The sequence below is a fragment of the Sprattus sprattus genome, assembly GCF_963457725.1.
Source record: "Sprattus sprattus genome assembly, chromosome: 4".
Classification (NCBI taxonomy): Eukaryota; Metazoa; Chordata; class Actinopteri; order Clupeiformes; family Clupeidae; genus Sprattus; species Sprattus sprattus.
Genome location: NC_137923.1, coordinates 38,132,251 through 38,144,440, shown reverse-complemented (window position 1 = coordinate 38,144,440; position 12,190 = coordinate 38,132,251). Strand labels below are relative to the sequence as shown.

The window sequence follows — 12,190 nt, the reverse complement described above, 5'->3', positions numbered from 1 at the left end:
TCAAAGCCCACAGTGTGTCGTGTCTAGCCAAACCAAACAAGAGTGCTAGATTGTCAGAAACCCTGAAAAGCGATGACTATAATCTCCTCTACTCAAGACAATCCCGTGCAGCTAAAAGCAGCCATAGATTAGTGTTGTGTTAGGATGAAGGATAGTAGCAAGGTAATCCTGTTATTTCACTAGATGAGGAAAGGCTAAATTACTGAGAGATCACATGGGAATCGCTGCTCGTTTGGAGGTTAAAAATCACAGAATCAAAATTGAATGTCTCACACTAGCACACCAACCTTCGTGTTTCTATGTTGTCTTTCTAATGTGCCCTTTTTTTTTGAGGGGTTATTTTCAGAGAAAGCTAAATCAGATGGATATTTTGCCGGAAGTGACAGCCCCAACACTGAGGTGTTTTTTTTTTTTTTTTAATATTACATCCTATAAAAACTCACCTACTTCTTCTGTCCTCTCCTACAGATGATGATCATCATGGCCATCATCGGGATCATCATGATGGGAGTCCTTTTCAGTGAGTAACATCCTTAACATCCTTAACATCCTCCCATTTATGTTTAGGGTAGGTTTGAAGCGCTGATTTCACATAACTTGACTTTGAGACTATAGAGAAAGAGAAAAAGACCGGAAATGGACATATTCAATTAAATCGTATTTGATTTATATAGTGCCAAAACTATTATATTGTCTCAAGGCGCTTTCCAGAGCCCAGGGCCTGAACCTATGAATGCACACATTTCTGGTACCATCTTATGACTGAAATAAAAATTGAATGAATAAAAACACATTGTGAACCATGCAGAATATGCATTTAATGTTGCCAATTAATCTTAGCAGAGTTTGTAAAAAATAAGCTCTTCTTTAGTCTGAGTGGCCACTTGCAATTATTTATACAACCACAGTTTCCTCTTACCTTCTATCGTTGTGACTAGAACTTAACTCAAACACAGTCACAGTCAATAATCTTCTAATATTTAGTCATATTAAGTCATTTGTGGATGAAAATCTTAATAAGAGAGAGTTAAACTTACTATATTTATAATGTCTCAATTATCATAAGATCTCTTATTTATGTTTATATATTCTGCCTGTAGAGACTAAAAACATGCCTTCTTTTGTTGCAAAAGTATGTTAACACATGTCATGGAAGACAATGGGGAAAAACATTGCACCTGGCTACTGACTGTGTATGTTTAAAGTGATGACAGACTGGAGTCCAAGATCCTTATAAAGAATGAATGAGGTAAAATGGTCTCAAATCCATTCTGCAACGCAGACTGCATAATGCGGACACTAACTCCAGACCAGCAGGCAAACAACCAAGAGCCACCACAACTTAGGCCAAAGCTCAACTCAGCCGTATTCAATGTAAAGATGGTTAACACTGATTGAATCTCTCTCTCTCTCCCTCCAGTGTACTTCTACTACTGAGCTGGTCTCTAGGTGGCAGAACACAAGGTAGACAGCGGATCTGACAGCAGAGCCGAAGCCTTGTGTGACATCCACTCCCCCCTCCTCCTAAGCTCCTCTCCTCTCCTCTCGCCACTCCCTCCAAACTCTCACCGATGCCTTCTCATCACAACAAGCAGCGCGTGTGGATGCGGTGCCTCCTCCCTCATCTCTTCTCTCTCTTGATCTTGGTGTGACTCCTTTCGAAAAAACAAACAAACAAATAATCCCCTCTTTCCTCTAAATTACTTGTAATGTAGTGCCCAGCCCTACATTTCTTTTACATTTTGTTTTGGTTTCGTGTTGATGGAGGAAGATGATGTAGAGGTTGTTAGAAGAGAATGTCATGTGAATCTCTATGTACAGCTGCAGATTTATAGTTACCCCCTGTCAGAAGTAAGAGAAGACATGCCATTGGCTCCTGTGTGTGGACCTGGCCCAATCCCATGAGGGAGGGAGAGATAAAGACCATTACCAGGGCAACAGACAGAGCTGGGGAATGAAAGAGCGAGTGAGAAGAGTTGAAATCCAGAATGTTTAAAGGATTTCTTTAGCCAAAGCAAACTCTTTAATGTGTGCAAGTAGAGATGCACAACCAAAATCAATGTAACAGATTAGACACAAATGTTCAATAGTCTTGACCGACTGCAAATTGAAATATTACTAGATACTAGCTTTGCATCCCTCCTCATTTGAAAGACAGAGAAGATAAAGACTACTAGGCTGACAAAGATAAGGGGCTGGGTTGGGGAAATAGTCACTAACTGAATTCTGTCTTAAGGCAGGAGTGACACCTCCTGGGACGTGAATTAAGCAAACTATCAACTATGTACTATTCATAATCCACATCATGTTAGCTGTTAGATTGTCTCATTGAATGAACAATGGTTTGAATAGACACTCCAAAAAAAGAATTGAGGAATTGAAAGGGGATCCCTAGTGTATATTTTGTGGCTACTGTTTCCAGGAATACCCCTGCCAGTCATCAAGATGGGCATTGGTTACTGATAGCATTTCTTGTTTTGACCTTTAGGAAAAGTAGCATTCTAGCTTTAGGTGTCTGTGTATGTGTGTTCAATTTTTAATGTACAGTGTACAGGGCAAACATAGGTTTGGATGTCGGGCAAAACAACGTGTGCCTTAGAGAGTTTCGCCTGAGATGAACGTGTTCCAGACCTAACCAATCAGTCTTAAGTGGCAGACAATGTGTCCCCTCTCCCGTCTTTTGCTTTGTATTGCATTTGTAGGAGTGGCACCTGACCTGTGTATTTGTGTGTGTGTGTGTGTGTGTGTGTGTGTCTGTGTGTCTGTGTTACACCCCTAAAGCTTGCGAAGCGACTCTCTATCGCACACATTCCTTTTGCCCTGCTTTACTTTCCACACCGAAAAAAAATCCACAACTTATGCAAATATTATCATTCAGTTAACATTCAGATGTTATCTGCAAATATGTTTTTGTGAATAAAATGCACGTTCAATGAAGTCAAATAAAAAAAATTAAAAAACTACAAAATGTCATGAGAACATGCTCCAGTTATATGATTATTGCACTCAGCAGGTTGTCACCATGCAATGTACGAGTGAAAAGCCAATAAGAACATATCAGTTGAGCTTGAAAGATTCTTCAGAGAAAGCTGCTAAATTGTGGTTCTTTAAAAGCATGTCTGTTTGCATATCATACTAATAAAGTGATAACCATGTTCGTGTGTGACTGTTGTCTGGTGAGATCTCCTTTCCAGATCTATACGCAACATTGTTACTCTGAATAAGAACCAATTATCTATGTGACACCTTTAAATTCTAGTGTATGAAACACAATATACAAAGTTTTACAGTTTTTTACAATTGCTAAAACACATTCTTGAAACAGTCACAAATTTTCTCTAAACTCTAAGCACAAAACCTAATCTTCAAGCACTATTTACAAAACCCCTGAATTCTCTTGCAAAATGAAACTTTCGCCTCAAAACAGTTTTACCTGTGCTCAAAATCAAACACTGCTGTCAAATCATGAACAAAGTGTTCAAAATTGTATACACTTTCAAGCAGTCAGTAAACAATACACCAAAAAATAGAAAACACACTGTTCAAAACATATAGTTCTCAGGGAGAAGTACATTTTTTTTTTTTTACCTCAAAACAAATTTCATATTTATCTATCATTGACTTTTGATGAATGAAAACATGTTCTCTCATAGTAGCTATACAAATGTATCAGAAATTACTTCTTTGCTTTGCTCTAATTTGTGTTGGTTCTTTCTCCTTCTTGTACCCCTATAGTACTGTACCCTGCATCTCACTACTCACAACTCACTCTTGTTCTTTGTTGATATGAACCTGCAACCAGTCAAAATCTATTGAGCAATCAGTACTGTTACTGTACCAAATAGAAAGCACAATGTTCAGGGCCATACAACATGTTTACGTATTGTCCTTATACAGCCTACAATGCACTGTAGGCCTACTACAATATACACTACCACAGTAAAAGGGACACAAATCAAAGGAGTCAATGTGGTGTTTACTTGTCCTCCTCCCCTCACATTGTTTCTTCTATTCATTCTCAGACTTTCTCCTTCCCACCTTCAACAACCTGTTTGCTCCCTAAACTGGCTCATATTGGTTGTGTCACATCATTTGATACAAGTTAAATCAATTTTGAGTGGTTGTGTTCAATCAATGACATTTGTTCTCTATTTGTATTTGATTGTTGCAACTTGTGTTTACCAGTATGGATGACATGTGAATTAGAGTGCAGAATGTGTTTTAAGACTGAGAATGTGTTTAGAGTTTTGCTGAAAAGTCTAAGTGAGACCCGAAAAATTGTGTTTTACCATGAGAAATAGTTTAAGGTATTGACAATAGACTGCACAATTAGCTTCATGAGTTCAGGCAACTGAGAACTTTGTTCAGCCAGTGGGTTTTAGTGTTTTAGCAATTGTAAAAAACTGTAACCCACAAATTGTTTTAGATTGTGGGCGGATGGGTTTCCTTGGGATGGAAACCAGGTGTAACCCAGAATTTATAGGATAAACATTTGTAGATTTAGACTAACATCTCGTAAAGGCATCAATGTGTACAAGTGATGCAAGATGTAGGCGCATGCTACCAGCATTAACAGTTTTACGCCTCTCTTAGACAAAAAACACAAACCTTTTTGTTCAACACTGAAAGAATAGACTTTATTTAGTTGAAGGGACAAGAACACTGAATACATCTACACAATGTTTTTATTTATAGAAAGAAAACATGCTAGCAAAAATAAATGAAAAGAAATTATAACAAATTCATACAGGTGAGAACATTTTAGCTGAAAACTCTAACCCTAACTGAAACAGTAAACACTTCCCCAATCTACCTCTACTGAAAAAACTAAACTAAAAGAAATTTCAATGAAATTAAGAATACAATCAAGTCTACTCTAGTTTGACCAACTAAATCACAAGCCATTAGAATTCTCCTGTGACCGCCATTTCCATGATTTTTGATGACATGATGTTTTGCTACCATAAGCAATTAGACGAAAACTACTACTCTACCACAAATTTAATTGTATAAAATTTAGAAAGACAATCATTTCCCTTTCAGAAAGGAAGGTAAAGAGACCTTTGAACGCAATCCTATCTCCCCGTCCTTTGATTTTACTGAAATCTCCATAGCTTTCTTTTCCCAAGATGTTCTGGTACCTAACCCCACTTTAATATTCTGTTGCATTATCTTTGTTTGTTTCCCTTTATCATTTTATTCGCAACCATAGGATTACATCTCATTCATCAACTGCTGAAAATACAGGCCTAAAATGATATACACTGCTGTTAAAAACAAAAAAACAAACAGAGCACACAGGCCAACATAACAGGCATCACTTGTTTACATGTGAAAGGATCCACCCAAACAACGCAACAGCAAACCACAGTAGCCCTGTGAGCAGCTTTTGGTGACAAAAAATGCAAAATGCTTCTGGACTTTCAATGACATAACCAATGGTCAATGTCAACCTGATCCAATAGATCTCAAAATTGTAAAAAAGTTTTTTTCATAACACTAATCATTGACTACCTTTATCAACACGGTGACTGCTGAACCGCTCAATCTAATCTGGGAAACCACGGCTCTCTGAGCATGGTTAACATGTTACAGCCAAGACAGACAGCGGGTGATCACCAGGGCAAGAAATACTGCAAGCAGCCATCAGCTGGCAATTGAACTGGGCTAAAACCAGCTTCATCTCTTTTTTTTTTTTTTTTTTAACATAATGTGTCTTAACCTCTTAATGACATTATATGGGTTTGGTCTAAGTGTCAATACAAAGCAACGTTGGTCACAAGTAGTGTGGCGTCACCGAGCATAAACTCTTGAAAAACAATGTTTATAATCTCTAACTGCCTGCTGACAGATGGAGCAGCCTTTTACGGACATTTGGAAAAGATAAACAAGCATGACATATACTCATTAAAAAAATAAAGGTTGGCAAAGTCAACTCCTGTGGACCTCTTTTTCTTTGAACCCTGTCAGCTCATACTGCTCTCAACCTCCTAGACGAGCCACCCCGCTTAGCAACGGGGGTTTTCTTCCCACTGGAGCTGCCTTTGCCAACTGCCTTCTCCTCAACAGCTGGGGCATCACCCTCATCAGCACCCAGAAGTTCATCCTCATCCTCCACAGGAGCCAGGGTGAGGTCATGCTCCTCCTCCAGAGAGGCTGGTTGTGTGTTCCCATTGGCTGCTGAAGCTGCCTGTATGATCTCCTCCTGCGGCTGCTCCTCCTGTGGTTGCTGCTCCTCCTGCGGTTGCTGCACCTCCTGTGGTTGCTGCTCCTCCTGCGGTTGCTGCTCCTCTTGCGGTTGCTGTTCCTCCTGCGGCTGCTCCTCCTGCGGCTGCTCCTCCTGCGGCTGCTCTGCTTTTTCACTATTGGAGGGGAGGTCAGTTGGTTTGACTTTTGGGGGTCGACCCCTCTTGCGTGGTGGGCCGTCGTAGAGCGGTTTAGGTTCTGGAGTCGTTGCCCTCCAATGCTTTTTCTTCTTGCCTAGAGAGCCCCTCGGCCGCCCCCTTTTCCTCGGCGTAGCACCATTCTCCAGCTCCAGCTTCTTCTTGGGGACAGCAGAGCCAGAGCCCCGGGGTCGGCCTCTCTTTCTCGGGGGGCTGTCTGCCGCTTCCTCCAGGGGTCTTATCCGGGGCCTGCCCCTCTTTCGTGGGGGTCCGTCAACAGCTGCGGCCTGGACCTTCCCTGAACCCGGTGGTCTCCCCCTCTTTCGGACCGGGTTAAATGTGAGGCGCCGGGTTTTGTTTGTTGAACCAGGAGGTCGCCCTCTCCCTCTTTTGACAGGAGGCTTGGAGGTGCTACGGCTGGCGACAGAGTCATACTTGCGAGGGCGGCCCCTTTTCCGCAGCCCTTGGGGGGTGGGGGGCACTAGCGGGTAGATGCGTGGACGCCCCAGCGGCTTCCACAGTTTGCGCCTCAATTGCTGCATCGTCCTCCTCTCCGCCTCCTCCTCTTCCGACAGGTGGATCTTTCTTGGCCGACCCCTCAGCCTCTTTTTGGGCCGTCCAGGTTTGCGCAACTGCTCCTTGGGCTCGGTGGCAGAGAATAACTCGACAACCTTGGGGACACGGGTGAGTTTCCTCTGAAACAAATTTAACTTATTTTTGACAGAGCCCTTAGGTCGACCCCTGCCACGTTTGACTGGCGGGGGGCTGCCATTAGGAATACCCTCCCCAGTGTCACTGGGCTCTGCAGTCATCTCCATTGGGAAGTCAGATGTCAAGTTGAGACAATGTGGCCCTCTGCAGAAGGAAATGCATAAGTTTACACTCATCCTTTTTCATGTCATAGCATACTAAAAGAAAATGTCGGTCTTAGTGCCTGGTTATAGCAACTACATTTGCCTTGTCCAATCGGAAGTCGTAACAATCTTACTCAAACAAGTAACCACACATTGAAGGTAAAGTTATCTACAGTAAGTAGATGATATGTAAGTAATAAGGTTATAAGAACTGCAATCTTGCAAGTGTTTTCATATGTTTCCATCAGCGAGGTTATGACTCTGAAGTCATCCACGCCCCCTTTCCAACCTTTGCAACCCAGCAACACGACGGTTCCTAGCTAACAAAAATATTGCTGTTTATGATAGACAGCTACGACAGTAACACGTTGCTGAATGCACATGTTATACGATAATCATACATCATATATTAAGTTAGCAAGAAATAATAACGACGTTCACGTGTCCCTTAACTTGCTAGTTACCTAACAAGCGGGGAACCAGCTAACATTAGCTGTTCATCTAGCTGAGACTCCGCTACTTAGGTAGCTACACAAGCAGGTTGGCACAACTTTTATGAACATCCAGAAATACCTGTGGGAATCCAGATTCAAATAATCGTTGTTTTCTTGTACACAGCGTCTTGAGTACTGTGGCAGAAACCGTGCCGTTCATAAAGAAAGGCACGGTCGCTTTCCAATATTTGAATTGGTTGCGACGGGCTCTTCTTCTTCTTCATGGCACTTAGAATTAGTACTTCCGGGTCATTCGGTTTAAGACCGCAACATGTGCAGGCTGTAGAGAGAACAGAATTTTGCAGAATTCAGGGCATCAGTGCAGTTATCATAACCCACTATATAAACTGCACAAAAGGAAAGACACAGCCAACGTTAGCCAACATAACTGACTTTAGGCTGAACAACCATATCACTAGAACAACAAGTGTGCTTATAGATTGTACTAACCTATTGTGAACTTGAACCAGGCCTACTGGCTGTGTGGGAAAGGATGAACAACCCAACTTTCCACATAATTGGAAATAGCCCTGAAGCTCTAGCCTGAGGTCTGTTTTTTATCACCACTAGTGCAGTGCCCGTAGGAATTATGCATTCTGTAGTGTTAGCAGACGTAGGTGTAGCTGTTGGGTAGTGCAATAGCTTTTTATATATATATATATATATATATATATATATATATATATATATATATTTGCACTCCACATAGGTACAGGTTACACTGAAGTATTATTGTGATGCATGTTTCCTTTTCAATAATAAATGTTTTAATGTTGTATAGCCTTTTTGGAGATATACCAACAAATAAAGTTTGAGATTATGTAGTGGATGCAGTTGAATATAGCCTAGATGTCAAAGTTGCTGTCTAAACTATAAACTTAGAAATTATTTAAAATGAAGTTATGGTTGAAATAGGATCACTTCTTTATTGTAAGGGTGTGGGTAAGAATGGTCATGCAGTTGGACTCAAATGTAGGTTCCTTTTATTGAATGTGTACTGTAGGCTACTGTATGACTTCGATGATGCTAGCTTTGACAGCCCACTCTCAGACAGATCGTAAGCTAATAATGTCCTTACAATGGTAACACAGTTGGAGGATAACATGACGACGTGGCCCAACATAATTTACAGCGAGATTTGCGCGTATTTTCGTGGACTCCATAGCAACAGATGGGAAAGCAATGGACAATCTGAAAGCCTCCGAGGCTTATCAATATAAGCTACCATTAATAGCGGTGTAGTACTCCACTCTTGCGTTGTGATTTGATTGGCACCCAGCCGTTTATTCATACATTCTGACAGGTTTCATGAACACAGAGCAAAGGCGATCACACACAGTATCTTCGGAATGACAGCCTCTCCCTGCCAGGGCAAATGCAGACTGAGGTTTATAATATTGCAATAATGAGAAAACAAAATACACACGAATTACAACATATACATCGGACAGTAATACATCGGAAACCTCTCTCATTGCGTCAGTAGATGAATGAACGCATGGTCAGTGGTCTAGGCTCTAGGCTAACCACACGACTGTTCTATGACTATAACATCATTCACGTCGCGCGGGTCCGCCCCGTTGTAAGTCAACTAAGCGCAGAAATGTACTGTAAAAATACGCTATACTAATAAACAATATGAATATTTTGATGGATTACTATTCCCTGTCTGTTAGATGACTGTACAACTCAAGACATTACTTTGAAACTTAATATAAAGAAGCTTATATAAACGAATAGATAAAATCAATCACTGTCTTAAGATTACCTGAGCAAAAGTCTGGATCTGTTCACCAAGAAGAATTTGAATGCGGACCTCCTTATGGTATCCAACGCTATTCTGAACTTTGAGTGAAGGCAGGATAGTTTTAATACCTAATATTGTTTGTGACGTAATTTGTGACGTCATTTCGGTGCTACGGGAAACGATAACCCATTAGTGCCTACGGGAAACGGTAAAATACAAATATCTCGCGAACTATGATTTCAAAAATCTTCAAAATCAAGGATGCACAGGTTCATGACATGCGTAAGCTACATGCGAAATCTCATAACTAACATACCTACCGTCAGGGAGATACGCCCTAGACTGACAGACACACAGATTCCTGGATTTATAGATAGACTAGTGCAGTGCCCGTAGGAATTATGCATTCTGTAGTGTTAGCAGACATAGGTGAAGCTGTTGGGTAGTGTAATAGCAAGACATATTTGCACTCCACATAGGTACAGGTTACACTGAAGTATTATTGTGATGCATGTTTCCTTTTCATTTAGAAATGTTTTAATGTTGTATAGCCTTTTTGGAGATACACCAACAAATAAAGTTTGAGATTATGTAGTGGGTGCAGCTGAATATAGATGTCAAAGTTGCCGTCTAAACTATAAACTAAATGTCATAAAGAAAGAAATAATTTAAAATGAAATTATGGTTGAAATAGGATCACTTCTTTATTGTAAGGGTAAGTTTACGGTAAGAATGGTCATGCAGTTGGACTCAGATGTAGGTTATTTTAATGAATGTATGTGTAACCGGTGTAAATCTCTGCGTTGTGTTATAAAAAATGTCTCGTGGACAACTGTTGTAAGATGGTAATTTATTCCTGTAAACACACCAACAGAAATAGTTTCCAGCCTGCTTGCTTCACCTATACTGTAAAGGCTCATTCATGCATAAAACAAACAGGCAAGATAAAAACAAACATGTAATATATACATCAAAAATATACACGTAAAGAAAGATAATTAAAAACAGTATCACACCTGTAAACACACCAACAGAAATAGTTTCCAGCCTGCTTGCTTCACCTATACTGTAAAGGCTAGCCCCCCACATGTAACAAAAGGAAAACCACATTAAACATATGTAAGAGTGATATTTCCTATAACTAGTTTATGTATATAATACATATAATAATAATATGTTTTAAGAGGCTATTTAATAAGATAGATGCTTAGTTTTAAAGGCAATATCTATCAGATTCATCCATCCCATTAATCCTTCACCACCTACCTCATTCATGCATAAAACAAACAGGAAAGAGGAAGGGGGGAGAGAGGGACAATGCAAGGGGAGACAGGGGGGGCTACCAGAGACCCCAATACCAGTGTGATACCAAAATAAAAGTGATAATAAAAGAAACTGAAATACAGGTAACAGATCTTGAGCAATTATTAACACAGCTTTTCTAACCTGTTACATATGTACTGTACTGTATGTATGATGAACTTTTCAACAGTGGAAAATACATAGCTGCAAGCTAATGTAGCTAAATGATGAGTTAGTTTAGCCTGGTGGTCAACCTGTTGACATCGTATCTTGGTCGCATCGGGTTTAATACAGTTTGACACGTCTCTTCTTGAACGTCTACTCCTCATGTCACGAAGTTGCTACACTAACTGTCCGTAACACTATGCACAATTTCAAAATATACACAAAACAATAAAGCACATCGATATACAACCTAGAAATGCTAAGCCCCCTGAACTCCTATGCTTGGTTATGTTATTGTAATCAGTTTGCGTGGAAAAATATGTCTTATTTAAAATGAAATTATGGTTGAAATAGGATCACTTCTTTATTGTAAGGGTAAGTTTACGGTAAGAATGGTCATGCAGTTGGACTCAGATGTAGGTTAATTTTAATGAATGTATGTACTGTACTGTATGTATGATGAACTTTTCAACAGTGGAAAATACATAGCTGCAAGCTAATGTAGCTAAATGATGAGTTAGTTTAGCCTGGTGGTCAACCTGTTGACATCGTATCTTGGTCGCATCGGGTTTAATACATTTTGACACGTCTCTTCTTGAACGTCTACTCCTCATGTCACGAAGTTGCTACACTAACTGTCCGTAACACTATGCACAATTTCAAAATATACACAAAACAACAAAGCACATCGATATACAACCTAGAAATGCTAAGCCCCCTGAACTCCTATGCTTTGTTATGTTATTGTAATCAGTTTGCGTGGAAAAAATATTGTCGTGCCAGCCTACTCACTGACACAGGTTCAATCCCCTCTGAGACACACAACACCAAGCTGGGTATATTTAATTGATTTTATTGTAAGGGTCAACAGCAACACGCAAGCTCAACAGCATGGACAGACAGTACCTCCACAAAGCAATATAATGGGTCACACTCAACCCACATGAACCCACCCCCTGGCTTACATAAGAGTGGACAGGTTGAGACTACCAGCCACCACTACACATCAGGGAGCAGCCCACATAATGCAGCTAGAAATGTTCCAAAATTACAATCAAAACTCATAGAAAAATAAGTGCACAAAAAGGAAGCAACACAAATGAAACTAAATCTGATTCACCTCTCAGAAGAAAAATGAATTAAACATCAATCCACTACAAACTGCTCACACCAGTGTACAGGGGAAATCAGCAAACAAATGATAACCAAGGCAAAAACACAATATTGGTAATCAGTACACTTCCA

General features: G+C 40.3%; 2 protein-coding genes across 2 annotated transcripts in view; one reads left to right on the top strand and one right to left on the bottom strand.

Annotated features, from left to right (window-relative positions):
- vamp1a (vesicle associated membrane protein 1a) overlaps window positions 1-528 on the top strand; it is a gene marked incomplete at both ends in the record, with an annotated part of 3,448 nt that extends 2,920 nt beyond the window's left edge. Inside the window, one exon of the mRNA XM_080836305.1 lies at window positions 469-528. Within this exon, the coding sequence (XP_080692431.1) occupies window positions 469-528 (60 nt within the window). The remainder of the gene's footprint in view (window positions 1-468) is intronic.
- Window positions 529-4,662: 4,134 nt separating this feature from the next.
- Window positions 4,663-7,930, bottom strand: LOC308364768 (uncharacterized protein). Its single transcript, XM_080838003.1, has 2 exons — window positions 7,811-7,930; window positions 4,663-7,238 (listed from the first exon to the last, which is right to left on the bottom strand). The coding sequence occupies exon 2, from the start codon at window positions 7,199-7,201 to the stop codon at window positions 5,972-5,974; it is 1,230 nt and encodes a 409-aa protein (XP_080694129.1). The 5' UTR covers window positions 7,202-7,238; window positions 7,811-7,930; the 3' UTR covers window positions 4,663-5,971.
- Between the last annotated feature and the right edge of the window lie 4,260 nt (window positions 7,931-12,190).

Coding starts and splice junctions, on each gene's coding strand:
- LOC308364768 (XM_080838003.1), bottom strand. CDS start 7,201: ATGGAGATGACTGCAGAGCCCAGTGACACTGGGGAGGGTATTCCTAAT.